This window comes from Nannospalax galili, unplaced genomic scaffold (assembly GCF_000622305.1).
Source record: "Nannospalax galili isolate Female #2095 unplaced genomic scaffold, S.galili_v1.0 scaffold149, whole genome shotgun sequence".
Classification (NCBI taxonomy): domain Eukaryota; kingdom Metazoa; phylum Chordata; class Mammalia; order Rodentia; family Spalacidae; genus Nannospalax; species Nannospalax galili.
The window spans coordinates 1,878,817-1,902,025 of NW_008359763.1; the positions used below are offsets into that span (position 1 = coordinate 1,878,817).

The 23,209-nt window shown below is 48.1% G+C and overlaps 1 protein-coding gene across 10 annotated transcripts in view; it reads right to left on the reverse strand.

Moving 5' to 3' along the window:
* Positions 1-23,209, reverse strand: part of Agap1 (ArfGAP with GTPase domain, ankyrin repeat and PH domain 1) — a 511,278-nt gene that overhangs the window by 167,099 nt on the left and 320,970 nt on the right. For all 10 annotated transcript variants that reach the window (XM_017795748.2, XM_017795749.2, XM_008823665.3 and 7 more), the window contains one exon: positions 9,171-9,339. In XM_017795748.2, coding sequence (XP_017651237.1) covers positions 9,171-9,339 — 169 coding nt within the window. The remainder of the gene's footprint in view (positions 1-9,170; positions 9,340-23,209) is intronic.

The following is a 23,209-nucleotide window of genomic DNA, read 5'->3' on the forward strand; positions in this document are numbered from 1 at the left end:
GCTGAGACGGCTACTGTGGAGGCTGTGTCACCTCCCCTCAGAATCTGTCGCCTGCCCTCCACAGGTGGGTAACACTCATCTAATGAAAGAACCGCCAGAAGAGGATGAGATGCGCAGAGGAAACAGCCTCGGCTTCCGGAGCTCAGGATGCAACGTCAGAAACAACAGAGCACCAATCTGCCTGAGCCTCGGTGGGAGACGTGTCCGCACGCACAAAATACAGGCGGCAAGATGGCCGTTCTGGGTGAAGTGATGGAAGCCACGACTCTCCCAAAGGGTGGACTGCTCATGTGAGCACCCCTAAGTCCAGCCTTCACTAAGCCCAGGAATTTCAGTCAGCGAAGACCTTCACCAAGCTAATCGCCTTCACCTGAAATGAATGAATTTTCAAACAGCCGCCACAACCTACTCTAACCAAACCTTGTTTACAGAAGCAGGTATCACATGGTAATTATTTGGGAATTTCTTTTTTAAAGGACAGTAATTCTCAACCAACAGCTTTGGATGACAAGTGTACTTACTTTCTGGTGCTAGATGGGTGTTTGGCAGAAGCATCCCGCTTCTGTATCATAGGGCAGGGTGCTATAATCAAGGTCCAGGGCAGAGGGAACTCTGGGTAAGTAAGGTCAGTGAAGAGAGACCTCTCTGAGGATGCTGGCCTGCTGCTGTTTCACGAACAGGCAGGGGACTTGCAGACCCACACTACCCACCCGTACGCAGGAGTTATTAAAATGTTTTCTAGACCATTTGAAACTAAACAAAGAAAAACTTTGTTTCTCTGACACAACGGATCTCATTTGGAAGCCGTGTTATTATTTTTTTCTTTAATAGCTATTACCACTGTAACAGCAGCTTAGCGACTCCGTGTCTGCAGTGTGAGCAGTTTTGATAAACAGCCTCTGCGGGCCACACAACGGGGATAATGTATCCTTAAGTACCGCCAATGAGCTGCCATTCTGCACAGCCAATTACTTCTGTGCGTCTGTCACTCAAAGGAAAAATGACTGAGCCCATTAGATCAAACCTTTGTCACTGTTCCTAATGCACTCTTAGGCCCCATTAATCTCCCGGAGCAGCAACAGAGCCGCCGGTGCCCTGCCGCCTCCCCCGAACGGGCCCACGTGAAGCCTCTCATGTCTCCCCCAAGTGCGCACGTTAATCAAGCTCTCCTTATTGCCCTGGTCCCTGTCACGGCGGAGAGCGCTCCCTCTTAAATGCTCTCATTATGACCCATCCTTAGAGCTGGCTAAGTGGAAAAAAAGAGAGAGGGAGAGAGGGAGGAAGAGGACGGGAGAGAAAGAGGGAGTAAGTCCGATCCATTAATATTCATGACAATAATTAGTATTCTAGGTCACTGAATATTCATGCTATTAGTTTGGTTTTTTATGGGTTTGCTGGATGTCCTGATTGCTGAAGTGTGGAGAAAACAGCATGGTTGAGACTTTAGATGTCAACGGCAGTTCAATACTCAAAACACATTCCCTGTCCACCCTCCCCCACCCTACCCAGAGCATCAGCTCAGCCTCCTGCGGGCTGGACTGTCTCCAGCCGCTAGGGACCTCAAGTTAGGGACTGGGAGGAACAGGGCCAAGGGTTCCTCATACAGAGATTGAGGTGCTAAACTGGGTAGGATGGAAATGTCCATAATTTCAGATACTCAACAAAGACATATGCTCTGGAGACAGGAAGATATCTGTGGTCCCAGAACAAAGACATGGCAGCCGGAAGTCACCGAGAAATTGATGATAGGGCACAGAAGGGGGGACACATCCCAACCCAACCTCCCACTGCCATGCTGTTTACTGGGGAGCAGGGGTCCACACACACTATCTGGACACCACAAGGCATTTAATGTCAAACTCAAAAACAACATCCCCCGCCCACTGGTCCCAGAACAAAGACATGGCAGCCGGAAGTCACCGAGAAATTGATGATAGGGCACAGAAGGGGGACACATCCCAACCCAACCTCCCACTGCCATGCTGTTTACTGGGGAGCAGGGGTCCACACACACTATCTGGACACCACAAGGCATTTAATGTCAAACTCAAAAACAACATCCCCCGCCCACCTTAACTCTTAACTCTTATTGTGAACCAAGGCTAAGATTTTGGAGGCTGAGTAAGGCTCCTAAAGTCAATGCAGTGTGTTAGGGTGTTACCTCCATGTATGATCACAGGTTGGCACCACTATCCCAGACTCCAGACAAGGAAGCTGAGCTACAGACAGAGATTCCCACGAGGCCCCGAGGGAGCCATGGCCTCCTTTTGGTATTTTTGACCCCACAGCAACTGCTCTTGGCCACTCTGCTCTGTCTTTGGGAGGATACCCGGATTGAGAGCTGGGGAGACTGAAAATATGGCTTCTGGTGAATCCCTGTTACTATGGAAACTGAAGACCCCCACAAGCTTCACGCTGAAATGGAAATGCAGCTTCCCTGGGCACCCAGAGAGGGGCTTCACCTCAGAAGAGGGAAGGATGCCCCAGGGAAGGGGGCTTCAGCAAGGCCTGAATAAATTATCTTCTGGATTTGTCTATCAGTATCGGCTAGGACAAATCCTCAAGTCATGGTTTTTGAAAACCTCTTCAGAGGGAGATAGTCTCTATTCCCAAATGCAGTCTACTGGTATCTGTTTTTTCTGTTGTGATTTGGCCGGCAACAATTAGGCTTAGCATTGGCTTCTGGGGGTCAGAACCATTTGTTCTAAGAAGGGAGATCTCACATTATGGTATCACATACATAGGCTATGTATAGATATATATTTAGATATCCTACATAATCCACACTATCCCTCAGCGTTCATCAAGCTCCTGAAGGTTGACATCTGCCAGGCTTCTCTTTGGTAAGTAAGATCACTCTCCTAACTTGGGTGTTTGTTTAGGATTAAAAAAAATTATTTTAATAATTAAAAAAAAATTATGGGTGTCAAGAGTCCCTGGAGCTAGAGACAGAGGCAGGTGCGAGCTATCCAGCAGAAGGACGGGGGAGTGAACTTGGGTTTTCTGGAAGAGCAGCAGTGCTCAGGGCTCTTAGCCACCAAGCCTTCTCTCCAGCCCCACCCCCTTTATCATTTCTCCACAGCTTCCTCTTCCATTCAATTTGTCCTACAGTGCCTGTGGAAGTCAGAAGAGGACACTGGATCCCCTAGAACTGGAGTTAGGGATGGTTGTTAGCCACCATGTGGGTACTGGGAATTGTAACCGGGCCCTCTGCAAGAGCAGCCAGCACTCTTAACCGCCGAGCCATTTCTCCAGTAACAATTTGCAGAGATGTCCCAGCCATTAAGAGTCAGCACTGTTCTTCCAGAGGCCCCAGTTTGGTTCACAGCACTCAAGTAAGGCAGACCACAGCTGATCATAACTCCAGCTCCAGGGATGATCCAATAACTGGTCTCTGTGGGCACCTGCACTCACATGCACATATCCACACACAGACATACACACATGCACATACTGGAAAATTGTTATTTTTTTATTTATTCAGTGTGTGCGTGTGTGTGCGTACATGCGTGTGTGTGTGTGTGTGTGTGTGTATGTGTGTGTGTGTGTAGGTGAGAGGACAACTTTTGGAGTCAGTTCTCTCCTTCCACCATGATGGCTTGAGGCTTTAACTCAGGTTATCAGGCTTGGTGGCAAGTGTCATTACCACCTCGCCAGGCCTATTTACTTATTCAGACAGGGTTTCGTATATCAGCTTGCCCTCAAATGCACTATACAGCCAAAGATGACCTAGAACTGATCTCCCGCCTCTACCTCTAACTGCTGGGATTACAGGAAGACACCACCACATCTGGTTAACTAGGGCTAGGGACCAAGCCCAGGACTGTGCGTGCTAGGAGAGCACTCTACTGTCTGAACTCCTGCCCCCAGTTCTTTACACTGTGTAATATACCCACTTAATTTGTGGTTTTTGCAGTTTTCCTTCCATTTCTAAGAACTATTTATGGCCCGTTCACAAAATGGCTTGTTTCATTTAGATGTAAATTACCGAGGCTCCTCTAGCTGTCTGAGGACGGAGAGCCTGTTCCCTTTTAACCTTGCTCCCCGCAAGCTAGCGCTCTGCCCCAGGATCAAGGAACCTTGGTCTTTCCTACTTTTGCTGTGGCTTCTCTAAGTATTGTGGGTGCCACTAAAGAATGTGGGTTCTTGCAGGACGCTGACCACAGGCCCTGAGATGGCGGATGACCAGAGGCCCACAGCACCGACATGTCTGTTGATGCTATTTAGTCTTGCCTTCCATCTGTTTTCCGCGCTCCCTGATGGCAGACTCTGCATTTTGCTCAGTCTCTCTCTTTCCTGTACCAGCACACCCAGCGGCAGCTCTGCTGCCCAGGCACGCCACATTCCCCTCTCGGGGTTGGCCTCACCGCGGATGCAGCAGGGACACCTCAGGTGGCTCTTCTGGAGCTCAACCCTTGGTCCTGTTACCACGTGCCACAGGAGCTCAGGGCTTCCGCCTCCCAGAAGCTCCTCTGCTATGCCTCAAAGCAAAATGTGGGGTCAGTACATGACATCCATGAAGTCTATGAGGAGCACAGGGAGCAGGAGAACATGGGGGGGGGAGCATGAGGAACACAGGGAGCACGGGCAGCACAGGGTATATGGGGAACACAAGGTACACAGGAAGACGTGGAACACGGGAAACACTAGGTACACAGAAACACATGAGGATCATGACGTTCATGAGCAGCACGGTGAACACAGGGTACATAGGGACCGTGAGGAACACAAGGTGGCTGTGCTGACAGTGCGTCCTTCCCTTTCCTCGAGGCCAGAGCAGAGGCATAAGGAGCATCACATTTCTAGCACTTCAATGTGACATGTAGTCAACACTTCCACAGTGAAGGAGAGAGTCTCTATACGGAAAGACCGTAACTTGCACCAGTCAAATAAACTGCAGATATATCTGGTAAGTGTATTGTAAAACATGAATATCTTTTTATTTTATTTTTTGGTCTTTTTGAGACAAGGTCTCCCTGTAGCCCCAGCTGTCCTGGAACTCACTATGTAGACCAGGCTGGCCTTGAACTCACAGAGATCTGCCTGTCTCTGCCTCCCCAGTGCTGGAACTAAGGTTGTGTGCCATCACGCCTGGCTTAATATCTTAGATACATAAGGAAATACAAACACCCCCAGATAACAGCTGCTGATCCAGTTTGCCCCTCAGCACTGATCACTTGCTCCAATGATCTTATCAGTGTGCTTATTTATCTCCTGATGCCTCCATCCCACTGAGGTCCTAGGCTCCTGGAGGGACAGCTTTGTACTGACCCATTCTCCCTAGTGTTCAGAGAATTAGTCAGGGCTAGGCACACAGCAGACTAGGTAACAGTGGATGAAGGACACAGGAGGGGAAGAAGCCATCCAAATAACTGGTTGGTGGGAATTAAGTCAGCACCAAATGGAGTTAGGCATTATGATATCTGAACTGGGAACACATTATCAAAATCACGAGATACATCCATAGCTAACCCAACTAACAAGACTTTAATTACATGGCTGGGCGAAAAAAAAAATAAAAGCTAGAAGTTCTCTTCTGTCTTACAACTGGGATCATGTAATAGACTCCCTTCAAAAAGATCAGCCTCACGACGCACCAAAAACACAAAGGAAAAGCACAGCTACGTGGAGGCCATAAACCAACGTGAAAACACTGGGGAAGAGCTGTGTTCTGTGGTCAGCCAACAAAGCAAAGAATTCTCTACAACAAAACCAGGGCCAGGGTGCAGTCAGCTGTACAGCCCCTGCCCACGACGCCCAGGGTTCCATCCCCAGAACTGCATAAAGCAGGTGTGCTGACACAGGCCTGTAATCCCAGCACTTGGAGGGTAGAGGCAGAAGGACCAAGTTCAAAGCCAGGTCCAGCTGTAGGCTGAGTTCTAGGCCAATCTAAGGTGTATGAGACCCTGTCTCACAAAACACAAATAAAATAAATACTGATGGTGCTGGTATGTGTGTGGGGTATAACTGTGAGGTTCATGGGAAAATTAGCAAAATTAAGTAAGTAACAGCCATGAAAAACTAGTGGGTAAAAGTGCAACATCAAACTGTTATGTCGCTAGAGAGAACCCAAGACAGTGCGACACAGCTACAAGGGTTAGATGGGGTGGGGAGGAGTGAGTGGAAGGGACTGGAACATCCAGAAACAACACATTTGGTCACATGACTTAGTTGTACACAAAGACGTGAAGAATTAATGCAGACAATCCGACAGAAAGGACAGTCAGCTGTGTGGAGAGACAAGTCACGGATATTTCCTCCAGCACATAATGGACCCAAACCAATGAAGGGTGACTCAGAGGTTAGTTATGTTTTTAAAAGGGGAAACAAAAGGAAACAGAAATAAAACCGTTAATACTTGGACATAAACATACATGAACTGTGAGCAGATTCCACACTATTAAAGGCTTACTTAACAGCTTACAGCAGACGTGTAAGACAGGCCTTAATTACACGGAATAAAAACAGAAAATCACTATCTGAAAATAAAACCATAAAATGCAGAAAGAAAAACTGGGTAGGTCTGAGAAACATATTGTCTGACATTAATATCCTAAATACATAAAGAGTTCTTCCACATCAACAAGAAAAAGAAAGAACTATTAAAACACATGCAAATGAGACAGCTAAGTAATTGCAACACAAGACACACAAACAATAAACTTGTGAGGCACCCAGACTCACAACTGATGGAAGAGATCAGACAGACACAGCACGGGGGCACCGTTTTATGTGGTCCCTGAGGATTCTGAAGTTAAGAGCAGCACTGGGTAAGTATTTTGTATAAAATCTTTCGAGAAGCTGATCTGGAAATACATGTCAAGGGCTCGACAAGCAGCTCCCCTGGCTGAGCCACGCTGCTCATGGGTCTTCATTGTGGTACGGTGAGCGTTGAGGGCAGACGCTCAGGTGTGTACACGTCCAGTGGACGCGTGTACACATCTGCAGCAAGTGAATCAGGAAAGAGAACTGGAGGGCAGTGCGCATCTCCAGTTAACACAGACCCTCAAACGCCCAGGCAGCAGCAGCGAGTCAAGTGCAAGCTGAGGACCATCCAACGATTTGGCAAGCGGCTCCCAGACAGCCATTTTTACCAAGGTCTGCCACTTAAACATCGCATCAGCTTGTTTTACACACTTTGCTGAGTCACAATTCCTCTTGCTCCAAATACAGGAAGCTCAAATTCTCAGAGCACGATTTAGATTATAAACACTCAAACCTGGCAAAGGCATCAATTTCTTAAGCAAGAAAGACTGTGTCCTTTTAGATTAAAGGTCAGGTTTAGGTCAATGTAAATTAAAGTTGGTAAAGCAGCTCTCTCAGAGTGCCAGACCCATGGCGTAGGCTTATAACCTAGGGACTAGACTGGCCAACACCCGAGGGCGTGGTCCGTGGTCTCAGGAAAGACTGGATGACCTTGCCTCAGGGCGCCACATCCCGAATACCACACCGCCTCTCCCAGGCCCCCTCCTCCTCCACAGAGGCAGTGTTACCACTCAAACCCAAAGAGCAAGAAAATCAGCTAGGCACCTTTATAGATTAATTGGGTGGGGGGTTGGAGATTTGCTGTCATAAACTGAGGGGTGTGCCATGCAAAAGGTTTTGTTTATGTCCCAGACCCTCAATCTGCACAGTAGCAAGGGCTGTCTGCAAATTCAAGGCTTTGGAAAATGCCTTCTGAGGACACAATTCACTTCCCTGGAGAAGAGGCCTCCAGGGTTTTGTTTGGTGTGTGGCTTTTTGTATTTCCACTGATGTGAAGCACTTTGCTCCTCAGAACTGCTGGTATTCAGCACTAAAGAGTGTAAATCTCAAGTCCAAGAAGTTCAAAATCTCAATTTTATGCAACGTTTCTTGGACTCAAAAGTGTGGGTCCCTTATGTAGGAAGCTGGCAAGTTCCTGCTCCCTCTTAAACTGAGCACTCCCCCTCTGCCCTAAGTCCTGCCCCACTTCCATAGATCCCGCCCCACTGTGTGTCCCTCTGACAGCTGCTGTGGTGCTGGTACAAAATAGGTCACAGATAAACATTTCTTGAATAGATGAACGAGTGATGTGACGTAATGTAGTAATCAAGACTTGACTTTGTACTCACTGCGGGGGTTCTTCCCCAGGCACTACTTCCTCACTTCCCACCCCGACCTGGAAACACCAATCTTTTGGGAAAAAGAGCAGCAGGTTGTAGGTGACAACAGGAGCAATGTTCTCACCTTTCTGGAAGGAACAGATGTTCCTTAGGAGAAGCCAGTTTTGAAGTTATTAACTGCCTGCTTTAGGATCATCTTTGCCCACTTCCTGGCACTTCCGTGGATAACACAGGTAGGCAGGTGGTAAAGACTGGATTCAGTGACTTGCCCAACACCACATGACACCATGGGGCACGTGGAAAGGAGCAAGTTCTGGCTCCTTTCTGTCACCCGGTTTTCACCAACCAGCATCCTTCGCACACCTGTGCAGCACACACACCTGTGCAGTGTACACCGGGGTCTTTGAAAGCACCCCATGTCTCAGAAGGGGGCAGCACAGCACTGCAAGAAGCCGACATGTTAACATCTCCTGCAGAGCAAAGTCTGAGGTGGGAGAGGGAGCCATTTCCTTTAAGGAAGCAATGTTGAGCCTTCCGGAAGGAAGTCTAGGTGCTGAGGGGGGCTGCAGCTGTCAATCACCCAGAAAGGTCCTTCAGTAAAAACAAAGCAGGACGCCACATGGTATGCAACGCAACCCTGCGAGGCTGATGGTTTCCAAACACACCAAATTTTGAAAAAACAAAACTTTAATTCTAAAGGAAAAAAAAGTTATTCTCTCGGGTTATTAAAGACAAGTCGCATTAGAGAATGACATAGCAGTTAAAATATAAAACAAACATTTCAATTGTACAGAGGTCTTCACGTTTTACTCCAAGTCGCCTTCCCACTTCAGTTACCAGAAATGACTGAACTGAGCCCATGAGTACTGTTCACTAGTTCTCTGAAAGCCCCTGAATAACTGAGCCACGTGTGAAATTGCTTTCAACACCCGAGCAAGCCCCAGATACTTGATGCAGCTGTGGGTCTAGGTGCTTTCACGTGTCTGCTTGGCCCTCAGAGAACCCAAAGGCAGAGAAGAAATGGGTGAGGCTTTACACCTCTGAGTGTGACCCCGCCTGTGGCCTCACCGCTGACCGTGAGCTTACCTGAATTTGGTGAGATGTGGAGGCTGCTCATGTCCTTGGACAGGCCGTTGGTTTTTGGGCTGGAGATGGGTGCGCAGGCGGACGTGGCTCGGGGTGGCCTCTTGCCTGGGACTTTCACAGTGGTTCTCAGGAGGTCGATTTCTTTACCGTGAACATTCTGCATGTAATCCTGTGCAAATGTTAAACACCCAAGAGAGATTAAAGAACGGATTTGCAACAGTCTAGGTAGGACACAAGACCCTAGCAGACTGCACAAGCTGGGATCCTGTGATGAGATCTCCATCTGTAGGGGTGGGTGCCATCCTCCGTATATTTAAACCTGAGTTTTAAGCCTGGTGTGGTGGTACAGGCACGCCTTTAATCCCAGCACTTAGGAGGCAGAGGCAGGTATATCTCTGTGAGATTGAGTCCAACCTGGTCTACACAGTAGGTTCCGGGCCACCTGAAGTTACAGGGAGAGCCTGTCTCAAAAAGACCCCAATCAATCAATCAATCAATCAATCAATCAATCAATCAATCAATATTTTTGCAACTGTGTCCTGACCTAACCCTAGGACTGGAAACATAGGATATTACTGCTGCTGCTGCCTTCCTGGGGGGTGGGGGGAGACCACTGACACACAGAATCCTAGTTCTTTAAACTCTTTTTGAAAAACTATTTTTATGAGTGTTTTGTATATATAAGGCCATCTGTGTCACGTCATGCCCAACCCCTGGAGTTGGAGTTAAGGACAGTTGTTAGCCATCATATGAGTGCTGGGAACTGAACCCAGGTCCTCTGCAAGAGCAGCCAGTGCTCTTAACCACCGAGCCATGTCTCCAGCCCTCGAATTCTTACTAGATGCACATTAGGAACCTGGGGCCTGCCCTCTGAACTCAGGTGACAGTCCATGGACTACCACACACACTATTTCACAACAATCTCTGCATCTCAACTGGGAGTACCATGAAGCTTCTAGGTAAGACTGAAGCTGTCTGGTGGGAATTCATGGAAATCATGTGCAAAGTCAAGTGTTTAATTAAAGAGCAGGAAGCTATCTTAGGTATCAGTGGTAAGGTATTAAAAGAACACGAATTCACGAGCAAATGTTAACAAGAATATGCATGCTGTGGTTTCCATGTCCCCACTGGCTCATGGGCTTGAACACCTGGTCCTGAGTAGGAGCACTGTTTGGAAGGCTGTGGAACTTTTTGGAGGCAGAGCCTCGCTTGAGGAAGTAGATGGCTAGGGGTGGGCCTGGGGGTAAAAGCCCCACTTTCTGTTCACTCTGCTTCTGGAGTGCAATGGGACCTTCCCTGTTATGACACTGTAGTCCCTGGAGCTGCAAGCCAGAGTGAAAACCCCATCCTGCCTGAACTTGCTTCTTTTAAGGTTTTGGTCACAGCAATAGGGAAAGTGACCAATACAGTAGTCTTCTTTCAGTGCTGTTTCTCTAAGCGATTTCCTCCCATCCTAAAGAAAAGGCTCTTGCACCCCTGCACGCTGGAGGTGACACCCAGTATTATCAGAGGGTGGAGGTGGAGTGAGCACCCGGTAGTTACCAGAGGGTGGAGGTGAGCACCCAGCAGTTATCAGAGGGGAGCCTGGGCAAAGTCACTTAATAACCCCCATAAGGCAGGGAAAACAGCACTGAGCACAGCTGATGTGAGTGGGGTGGGCAGACAAAGGGACCCTAGGGTTCACAGTGTCCAAGAAAGGACGATGTGCCAAGAGATGGCTGTCAGCCTGCAGTGTTCTTGGGAGGGTAAAACTTTCAGAGATGAAGCCTCGTGGGAAGAGTGACTACGAGTGTGCTCTTGAGAGGGACCCTGGGAGCCCAGTCTTCCCTCCGTCTTTCTCTCCCTCCCCTTGCACAGCTTCCAGCTGAGCAGGCATCCACCCCTTGCCATGGTGAGCCAGGCTGCCACAGGCTCAACGCAAGACCCAAATGATGTCACCTCAAGCCTCCGAAACTGTGAGCCAAAGCAAAACTTTCTACCTTCAAAATCAACTGCCTCGGGAGTATTTGTCACAGTGACTGAAAACTAACAAGCACAGCAACTGAGAACAGGGCGCAAGGACTGCTGGGAACACCCGTCGCACTGCATTACCACTGTCGTCATCATCACAAGGCCCCTTGTCTCTAGACACAGTGTTTTGCACACCCAGGACACATTAACCCTCTCACACAATAGGAAAGGATCTATTCTCAACCACTCTTAGATAAATAACATTTCAAGCACTTTAACATTAAGCAGGGGGTAGGACTCGGAAGGAGCAGTGCGCTGGAAGTAGATGCTTGGTCAGTTCATTTTAGATTCTAAAACTCAGCAATTTTTGTTTGAAAGATTGGGAGTTCAGGTCAGGGTAATTTTAGAGTGACTGACCAGCAATCCCATGTGCTGCCTGAGGGGCCAACAGGGTAGAAAGTGAGCCGGTTGCTGGGAACGCCCAGCTGTCCGGTTAACAGGTGCAGAAGGGTAATAGACAAAAAGGGCGAGCATCACAGGACCTGGTCTGCAGGAAGACAGTGGCCAAAGTGCAGTTACGTGGCCACAGTAAGAGAGGCCTGGATGCCAAGACAAGGTTCCCCAAACCCTTGGGAAACACCCACTGTCTAACTTCATTGGAGGGAGCCCAGCAGACCAAGAGCTGGGAAGAAGCCTACAATGGTTAACTTTGCTGGTCATCTTGGTTGAATTGAGGGAGTGCTTAGGATGGGAGTGAACCACACTTTCAATCAAGCTTGTCTGTCACTAGTCTCCAGATTAGCTGTAGTGGGAGGGCCTGTCGTGGATATAGGTGGCATTTGAATGAAGGGAAAAGCCTATTAGTTGAATTCTCTGCTTCCTGGCCACCATGATGTGAGCGGTTTCACCATGCCCCTCCGGCTCTCAATGGAAGGATGTGGATCAAAGATGGAAAAGTTGTCATCAAGTCAAGTGGAAGGAAACAATGGACTGGAAGAAATCTGGAGACTCAGGTGGGAGGGTGCTTAGCACTGAGGATGGCAAACAAAACCTGCCCATTGCAGAACAAAGTGACTCGGGCCAGGGCAGGCTATTTGAAAAGAAAGCTGTTCTTAAGGACCTCTAATGCCTCCCACTGAGACCTGCCAAGATGCAACCCTAAGTTTCAAAACCAAAGTTAACGCTTGTAAATAATGAATTTCTTCTTGCACAGTTACTCCTTTAAAAATATCAACTTGCTACAACTTTCCCCTTTAATGCCGATTCTTAACAAATTAAAATACAATAATAGGAGTGTAATTGAGCATTTATTGCTTATGAGCTCTAAAATGAGGCTAATCAGAGAGTGACTAAACCCCAGCGTGGGCCCTTTTAATAGACATGTTTTAACATACAATAACCAGGATATTTTATTTAAAATTATAGAAATATAAAGAGTCTGCTCCCTGGATCTGAGTGCCATCAATGGAAAACATTTATCTTGAGCTCAGCATGGGATGCCCGATCTGTTTTCTTGCTTGAGTTAGGCCCTGAAACTTTAGAACTGGCTGAAGAAAGTGGACTATCAGCGTTGGGAGGCCCTCAGATGAAAAGTGCTTGCCAGGCAAGCATGAGGGAGGAATGGGTGTAATAGTCTCCAGTGCTGTCTGCTTATAATCCTAGCACTGCTGGGGAAGTAGACACAGGAGGATTCCTGGGGCTGGCTGGCCAGCTGCCTAGCTGAATAGGTAAGCTCCAGATGCAGCAAGAGATTTTGTCTCAAAAATTGATGTAGAGAAGACACCTGATATTGACCTCTGTATACACACAACAAACAGAAACAAGAATATCTGTTTGGTGATTCCTGTATTTCAAGCCCTGGAAAAGAACTGCTAAAACCAACACAACTGCCAGCCAATGAAAGTCCTCCATCTGGTGGGACAGCAAGACCCATGGGCGGCTGCTTCTAGTTTCTCCTCCCACAAGTAACTGCCCCAGTGAGTGGGGTACTGCTTCTTCAAAAGCGAAGCCTTTTCATCTCTGCCCAGCTTGGTACTTGGGGAATTAAAGCTGCAACCACTAAACAATGAGGCATCTTGAGAGAAGCAAAGAGGGCTACAGAGTCTGAGGGAAAGAGAAACACAGCAAGCTTGACTTTGATATGCAAGTACTCCTCAGCTACCCTGCCCCAAGTTAGCTGCAGAAAATGCTGATCGAAGATAAAAAAAAGGGGGGGGGCTTTAACAAGGCATGAGGCTAATTCAAAGCCAAGTACTTTTAAACAGCACTTAACAAGTCCCTGGGGCCCACTCAAGAGCCAGGCCCCCCAGAGGTGCCATCTCCTGCCCCTCAACAGCTTGAAAAAGTAGTAATTGCAAACCTATTTGCATTTTTCTTCTCAAGTTGTCCACGCTTATCATGTGGATTATTTTTTTCCAAGCAGGCACCAGAGCAAAGGGACCCGTTCCCGAACGCGCCAACAGCTCGACAGCCGCGCCTCGCTGTCCCCCTGCACCGCGCCTGCATCCTTGCCGTCCCTTGTTTTTTACATTTCACTCCTAATTACGTTGCATCTATTGCCGTACACTTAATTAGCTGCATTAATGTGATTTCTTTTCACATAGTCAAGCAATTAAGAGCTATGATTGAGTTTCATTCAATTAGCCTCAACAAACATGCTAATTGATGTCCCAGATGCAAATGAGGTGCAGTGTGAGAGAAACCTGCTAGCAATTGAGAGTCATGTCAGAGACCCAGAGCTTCAGCTTGCTGACAGAAGCATAGCTTACCATGGCCCCCACCTTCTGTGGGGCGGCCTTCAGAGAAGAACTAGAGGCCATTAGTGCCTCTGTGTTCCAGATCATTCCAGATCCCGAGAATTGTTTTGCCATTGTACAATGTGGTCTAACACTTCATGGTTATGTGTTTCTGGGATTGGGAGGTTATCAGCTGGATAACACTTTGCTCTGGCAGGCAGAGTACTAAGTCCTCATCAGCAGACAGTTGCTGAGAAACACAGAAATTTCCCTCCAGAACCTCAAAGCAATCCCAGCCCTCCCGGAGCCCTCTGCGCGTGTGATGGCCTAGATCTGCTTCAGCAAAGGGGAGTTCATCTTCGTCACCTCTGGGGCATCTGGCACTTGAGTTAAGCACAAAATACAGCAATCCATCAATAGTCCCTAAAAATACTCGGACTGTATCGATTCTCAGTGCCTCGCACCCAGAGGTTACCTTCGGCTGTCTGTGAAGGATGGTTTGCTGATGCACTCATAAGGGCAGCAAAAGCAGTTAACAAGATCTTGAAGTCAAAGCAAAATGCACCAACTATGGCTGGCATCCCCAAAGCCAAGCTGCCACATGCACAAGGCCCGAAGGAAGACGGCGGAGGCGTCAACCTCAGACTCCAGCTTTAAATAGGTGATTAAAAAATTAAGATGCTTATAATCAAATGACAAACTAACGGCAATCTTTGTTGTAACAAGCTCTTGCCAATATGCTCTGGCTCATGGTATCTGATAAGACTGACGCTTTACAGAAATATGTAATGCTTTAAGGGTGGTGACTTCACACATGTTCAACTTTTTAAAATTTTATTTATTTATTTAAATGTGTATGAGTGTTATGCCTGTGAATGTGTGCACACAGTGCCAGAGGACAGAAGAGGGCGTTGGATCGCTTTAGATGCTTCTGGGAATTTTATTTATTTATTTATTTATTTATTTATTTATTTATTTATTTATTTATTTACTGTATGTATAGGTCAGAGAACGACTTGTGGGAATCAATTCTGCCTTCCACCACGTCCCACAGGGAACTCAAGTCCTCAGACTTGGAAGCAGGAACTTCTGCTGACCCCTCTTCTGTGTGCCCTCAGTCCTTTCCAAGACAGGTCTTCTGTGCATGGCTGGCCTGGAACTCACAAAGATCATCTGAATGCCTCTGCCTCCTGAGTATTGGGGTTTAAGGCACGCACCACCGTGGCCAGTTTACTTCTTGACATAGCCAATCTAACAGAACCCTTTCTCTTCCTGTACTTCAGCAGTGTTCAAGTGTGAGCCTCCATACCCTGTCACGGGCTCATGGGGTCAATGAACAGCTCAAGACTCCTCTAAGCATTTGTTATTTAACAGTCTTGAAATTTGTTTTGAGGGTGCAAAAGCGATGGGGCAGTTCACCGGTAATTCTCTCAACAAGAAGCTGCTTCTGACTTTGTAAATTTCAACTGGTGAATGCTATCTTGTTGATTTTCTGAGTGCTGTCGGAGGCACGCCTTGTGGAGTGTTCCAGGTCTGACAGCTGCAGACTGACAGCTTGTTGGAGTGGCCAGCTGAAGGAGCCACTTCTCAAAGTATTTCCACATGACAGAATGACTGTTTCCCACACAGGCTATATTTACCCCGTTGTACGGGCAGTTGCAGATATTTTCTTGAAAAATGAACAAAGTTGAGTCCTTCAAGGACAATGGACGACAGTTAGTGACCAATGATGAAATCTGAGCTTTGAGCAAAAGTGAAATTTTCAAGCCTTTTCCCTCTCACCATGATCAAGCCATGTTTCAAATACTTAGCATTTTATGGAAAAATTGGCATTGCTATTAATGCAGCATTTGGGTGCTATGGTGTGATGGGAAATGTCACTGCTCAGAAATCTGCACACTTCATCTTAAAAACATCGCTTTACTGCGGTGACTGTTTCATGATGCATGTGCATAGACGCATATGGCTAGACATCCCTGATACGACAGGGCATGGCTTACAGTGCAGATGGGTTCAATGGACTTTGATGTAGCAGAGATGGGCACGGTCTGAGACCTCACAGTGCACCGTTCAACTATAAGGCACATGCTGAGTTTGGTGTAGTAGGTAAGAGCGATCCCCAGGGTGCATCTTAAAGTACTTCTCCATCTTTACCAGGTGAGGAGAGATTTTTATACACTCAAATGCAAACAGAACACCGTAGCCCATAAGCAGACACAAGAACCCAGCTTGCGTGCTCTGCCAGGTCTATAGAGATTTGGAAACGAGAAAATAAACATCACTACCTCACAACTTTCTTTTGCTTTGAAAATTCTAGTTTTCTTTTCTTTTTAAAGCTACATTTAGTCTGTCTGTCTGCCTGTGTGTGTGTGTGTGTGTGTGTGTGTGTGTGTGTGTGTTGGCAGACAACTTGCAGGAGTCAGTTCTCTTCTACCACGTGGGTCCTGGGGATTGAACTCAGGTCATCAGGCTTGGTGGTAAATGTCTCTACCCACTGGGCTATCTCGCCAGCCCAGAAATTATACTTTTCAAAAAGTTAACTATAGTAAGGTGGAATGTGTGGGTCCTTATTTTAAAAGAACTGTATTCAACATTTTAAAATGTTTTGCCTGAATGCCTAACATGAAAAAAGAAATCACTCATTAGTTCCTATTTTCATGACACCTCATGAAAGACCAGATTCAAAAAGGAAGTAGTAGTTCATTAAGTTCTATTTTTAAAGTCTTACTTCTGGCTTAAAAAAAAAAACAAAGCTATGTAAGAGAAGCCATTGTCAGATGCACTGCCATTCCTAAACTCCATTTAATGCCATCTTCAAAGGAAACTAATCCATAGACAGATATAGCACCATCCATTCAAAGAGATCAAGTGCACGTTCAAGCCCGACACGTACGAATGATAAACAATAGCTTCATGCATAGTCACGGGCAGAGGAGAGGCGTACTCCTAAAAATACCACGAAATGCTGGAAACTATGAAGGACTCTTCTGGCCACATCCTTTCAGGTCACATAACTCAAAGACGACAATTTCTCCTTCTTTCCAAAGAACTCTGGTCACAATAGCAAAGTAGGAGGCAGCTTCAAAGGGAAAACATTTCTATGAGAAGTAATTTTGTCTCCCAAGACAGTGAACAGAATTCCAGTCCTCACTTTCAAATCGGCCCTCACGAAGAGGCTGTAGGTGCAAGGCAGTGTGTGCACATGAACGTGACCCGGGGCCATCTCAGGGAGATGGTATTGGCAGATTGGATGTCTAGTGGTGACTGAGGCAAAGGCAGTTAGGAGAGTTTGTGCTTTCCCTAATAAACACCTTATGGGATCTGGGTAATTATGTCACACACAGGAGCTCGGTGGACTGTCGCTGGTGGTGATGGCACACTTCCTGTACAATGGCAGGCTCACCCCTACACTCGAGCAGGGCAAGTCTCTCCATTCTGTGGACTGCCATGGCCAGCATCCAACCATAGTGAGCCAAAGTCCAACATCAGGCCACGGGGGTAGGTTATTGTATTATCAATCAAAATAGCAGAAAACTCCACAGTGAATTATGAGTACACCTCTGGCCTCTTGGTTGTATCTGTCTTGATTGACTCTATTGAGGTTCACACTGCAAGAAGGATTCTTCTCATTTTAGGTTAAATTGAATATTACCCAGCTGTAGCTCATGCGTGCTCAGACTGAGCCCGTGCAAGACGAATGCTTCAGCTCTGAGAATGTGCCCGTCTCTTCAGCACTGCGGCATCTTGGAGGGCAGACTCAAGCCAATTCCACAACAGGGGACGGCAAGGGGACAGTGTCACATGTTCTGAGCAAGGCTCTTACTATTTAAATACCGCCGGAACAGTAGGTGATCTTAGCATCCCTGAGTTATACAAAAATGTTCAGCACAGTGGTGGCAGGCTAGCACGGGTGTCTTTAAGATGTCAGCGTTCTTGGGATAAACTGACTAGAAAATAACAGCACTAAAAGGAACATGAGACTTCAGATCAGTGACCTTTTACCACCGAGCACAGGTGTCTGGCTCCAGAACTGGACCTCACTTCTGCTATGGTACCTGAAGCACCATGGGAAGAGGCCACTGGGGCTTTCTGCCCATCACAGATTTGAAGCTTTTCCATTTGTAATGCTCACACAGACCTGCTTGGATAAGAAGCCTCCTCTTCATGTAGTAGCCCAGGGCTGCCTTCTCAAGAGTTCCTCTTCCTGCCTGCCAGATAGCCCACGGCATCCTGAGCACCAAGACTGCCATGATCTCCTCTTCCTCATGCTGTGGGAGTCTTTGGAAGACAATGTGGGGCTTTCTCCTGACCAGAGGAAAAGCCTCCCTGCGAAGCTGGAGTGCTGGGAACCCCGCCTCCAGTTCCATCATTCCAGCCTGTGCTCATCTTTCTTGCTTTGTGAAATTAGCCAAGAGTACTTAAGAACGTGCCACAGCTCTTACTACACAAGTGCCCTCACAACTGTCCAAAAGAAGTCCTGAAGGATTTTCCCTCTTCGACTTCATGTAGCTATTTCTCGAGCCAAAGGTGCCATTTCCAGCCTGAGAGAGCAGACCTCTGAGGGTGTTGGGGGAAGAGCAAAGCAATTCTTCACTTCGCACTGGAGGGGAAAAATGCTCCCTGCAAACACTGGCTTTCTTCTGCTTCTTCCTCCCATGTTTGAGTGGGGGTTGGGAGAGGCATGTATCTGGAAGTCAGACATTTTTATTGCAAAATGTTGTCTGGAAAAGATGCAAAACAAAATTGCCAAAATGCAAGGGCAAAAAACTTAAAAAAAATCACACACACACACACACACACACACACCCCACTAAGGGGAACAAAAGGCCCTTTCCCTTTGCTTATTGAGTTCAAAGGCATAGCAGGCAGCACCCCGCAGCAAACGGGAAGCTACACTAATTTTAAAGCCATAAAATGCTATCAAGTGCCCTGCGGGGCAGGACGACTCTGAAGCTCACGGCACCTAAGTAAGACATGGTTCATTTGCTTCCCAGCTTAGCCTAATGCAATCATCAGCGGATTCTTAGCCTAGAGTTGTAACAGGCAAGTCGCGGATGCAGAGGCGGTCCTCCCAGCCACTGAGGGGGCTGCGGCTAGATTGCTGTTGATTAGAAAATTTTTCAGTTTTGACAAGCACTTAATGAACACAAATCGCACCTTGATTGGTTTTCATTCGGGGCCACGGGCACACCTGAGCAGAAGGAACAGGGCCTCTCCAGCACCACACCTGGTAAGACCCTAGCAACAAACTGGCGATCAGGCTACGAGCCACAGAAGAAAATATTTATAAAATAGAATAATGAGATGCAATTTCTTAGAAGTCGGAGAACATGTGTTTCCGACCCCCCAGGGCCGTTGCTCCCCCCAGCACTCCCTGGTGACTGTCAGAGGAAAACACAGGCTTTGATGTAGCTTTTCTGGGAATTGTTGGCCACATTTGTATCACTGCAAGGCCAAAAAGGGAAACAAAAGTGACACAAACCGGATACAAAGGATGGTCATCACTGTGGAATGTCACTAGGAGAGGTAACATCTCAGGGACTGTACTAGAAGCTTGGACACAGACCCATGAGCCACAGACTCAGTCTGTTTATTCATTTCTCTCTCTCCCCTCCCTCTCTCCCCCCCTCTCTCCCTCATTTGACTAAAACAAGTGAGAAGGCAATTTTTCAATTTAGAAAATAGGCCAGGTAGGGTCTGAGATATTTGTAGTTTAGTTTAATTGTGCATGTTATGTGCATGCCTATGTGTGAATGTGGAGGTCAGAGGATAACCCTGGATCGTCAGTCTTCACCTTCCACCCTCGGACAGGATTTCCTCTTGAGGCTGTGTACAGGCCACCAAGCCTAAGCAAGAGCTTCAGCTGATTCTCCCATCTCTGCTCCCATGTCCCTGTGGGAGCCCTGGGATTAGAGGTGTGCACCACTGTACCCGACTTTGTGGGTTCTGGGGACTTGAACTTGGCTCTCACACTCACACAGGAAGCACTTTACCCAGAGAATCATCTCCCCAGCCTCATTTTTATTTCTGAATCTTACATATCTCCCACGACTTAGGGCTATATAAAATTAATGCATTCCTTGGGCAAAATGAAGCTTTGAGAGAATTTCGGTGTGCTGAAGAGCCTGGGTCTCCCAGGGGCTCTGTGTCCCAGCTGAAGCAGTAATTCTGAAGACACTGCACGGGTGTGACGCAAACAGCTTACAGGTTCTTTCAAGTAATCTGGATGGGTGACCCAAAGCACAGGTAGACGGTCCACCCCTGGCCTTGGGGAGACCACCTGGGAGAGACACCAGGCTGCTGGGAGTGTGTGTTCTGGATGGAACCTCCGCAGCTCAATGTGCACATGAGCTGGCCTGGCAAACAACCTACTGTCTTAAGCAGGACCCTGGAAGCTTCAAAGAGGCATTATGCTCATGACCACTGTGACACTACTCACATCAGCCAGGAGGGGGAGGCAGCCCCCTATACCCCTCCTGCCCCAGATGAATGCATTAATTCAATGTTGGCTGTCCCAACCATAGAACATCAGTCAGTCCTGAAAAGGAGAGAAATTCTGACTCAGGCATTAACACAAATGAACCTTGAGGACATTATGAAGAGTTAAATGTCTGTCAAAAAAAAAAAAAAAAAAAAAGGCAGATGCCAAATGACTCCTTATGAGGTCCTAGAGTAGTCAAGGGCAGACAGAAGGCAGACCACGATTAGAGCAGGGGATATGTGGGGAAACAGCGTTGAACAGGGGCAGAATTTCCATTCTGCAAGATGAAAAAGTTCTGGAGATGGGTGACACACAGTGTGACTACAGTTAACACTGACTTGTCTTTTCAAAACACTCAACTCTTCTCTTTTTGGTGGTGCTGGGGATCAAACCTGGGACCACATACACGCTAGCCAGGGGTAGCCAGTGGCACCCCAGTTATGTGGGGTTTTACCACAATTAAATAGCAAAGTACTCACAAGCTGCTCCCCACCACAAATCCTACCTCCAACCACAGTATAGAGTCTAACAGGGCTATGGTTTAGAAGCATCCCTGGGTGGACCTCCCCACTAAGGCTTCAAAAAATCTAGACCTGAGCCTAGCATGCAAACCAGGCAAGTGGGCTCACCATGTGCCCATGTATCCACTCACCCACTCACCCATCCATCCATCCCCCACCCATCCTCTTCCCCACTTTCCCTACCTACCCACTCAGTCATCCATCCACCCATCCACCCCCGACCCCATCCATCTATCCATCCATCTACCACTCTCCTCTCCACGGCTCCTATTCTCCCTATCCATCCACTCAGCCACCCATCCACCCATCTATCCACCCACCCACTCTCTCCACTTCCCTACCCATCTGTCCACCCCTCTACCTACCCATCTACCTCATCATCTACTATCCCTCTCCCCTTCCACATACCCCACTCTATCCACTTCCTCTACTCACTCAGCCCCCTAAACCCACCATCTTCCCACCCCCATACCCACCCACCTAACCATCACCTGCTAGATGCCTGGAATGCATTGATAGTAGTATCTATGAGGCCTCTGGCCCCAAGGAGCTTCTCATCCTGTGGGAGAACAGAGAAAGGACCCCACGGAGCAGGGTCATGCCCAGAAGGGTGCCCAAACAGGCCCGGAGGAGGTCATGTCCAAAGGCAGGGGACAGGAAAGAGCAATCCTGGAAGAGGAAACTCATTTCTGAAGACATGAATGCCAGACGACGTGGTGAGAATGAGAAGCTGCGGGAAAACTAGGAGGTGCCAGAGGAGGCAGGCCGGAGGAGGATGGGCCAGCATGGGTGCAACACACTAAGGAGCCAGGATGCCACCCTGAGGGGAGCAGAGAGTGCCTGTCCTCTGGTAATGTCTGAAGGAATTACAGGGATGGAAATGGGAGCAAAGGGCAGTGCAGGGCAGACTGCTCTCCTCTGTGGACAAGCTGCAGGCAACATCATAGCATGGCATTGTTCTAGGAGAACCCGGAAGAAGCACGGGCTGAGTTCAGAGTGGGTAAGTCTGCAAAATCCCCTTTGCCACTGTAACGGCTGAAGTCGTTCCCAGGGAAGGAGGAGGGAAGAAGTGGCCAAGGTCACAGCGGGGAGGAGGTGCAGCACAGTGACTGATACACAGCTGTCTGGAGTGGCTTCTAGATGCTTACGTGCCGAGTACCAGGGCTCCATCCAGCCAACTGGGGGACTGCTGTGTGTGGGGGCAGAGGCAGGATCTGAAACCACGCCTGCATGTCCCACTCCCACGAGCCTTCTATCTGCACACCAGACAGGGGGATCAGAGAGAAACTGAGGCAGACGCTTGAGAATCAGGGACGTGCGGAGGTTGTGGACCAGCAAGTCTGCCTCGTCCTCTGTAACACTGACGTTCCGTGTGCCAGAGCTGTGTGCGCAGCGGGGCTGATGTACGCATTCACACAGCCCATTCTCGTCCTGGCCTGTCGGAAGCTGCCTAAAATCTTCCCTCAGCGTGTTAGCTTTCCATCTCTGTGACAAAAACTCCGTGGAAGATTAGGGGGACTGCACTGGCTCAGTTTCCCTCAGGGGAGTCCACTGCGCCCCGGGCCCAAGGTCATGGATTTACCTCATGGTGGGACCATGTGGCAGGGAGAACTGGTCACCTCAAGGCAGCCAGGAAGTAGACAGAGACAGGAAGGGGCTTGGGGCCCAATGTCCCGTTTAAGGGCCTGCCCCCAATGACCTAACTTTCTTGATTAGGCCTCACTGCTTAGAAGTTCCATCACCTTCCAGAAGTACCTGGGGCTGGAGAGCACACGTCCAACGTGGCCTGTGGGGGCCATGCAGCATGGAAAGAGGCAGATGGTCAAACATCACCTGAAGCAACAGTTCCCACATGCAGGGCCCTTGAGCTGACACCCACCACTGCCTCACAGGCTACGTCAGTCTGTGAAGCCAGCCTGCTCAGACTCTGGATGGTGGGTGTGTGGGGGAAATCAGAGGCTTCTGCATACTTGGGAGTCATACCAACCAGCCCAACCTGGTTGAAGCGTGCTCACAAAGATGTTCTCTTGAGGCCTAACAACAGCCAACAGCCAATAAGTCACCTGTTCTTTCTGCTTCCTGCCATCAACAGAAACATAACAGCTGTGAAGTGGCCTGCCATTTAGAACCTGGCTCTGCTCTCCTAAAACAGCATCTCAGACTGGAACAGTACTGACTGTTGGCATCTAGATCCTGACTTTTGATCTTTAGTATCTATAACTTCCTAATTTCAGCGGGGCCTTTGTATGTTCTGATGCTGTGGCGTGTGTGCGTGTGTGTATTCTCTCTTCACCCTACTAAGCTGATCTACTATGAATCAGACTGTACAATGTGGCCAGAGATCCACATCCC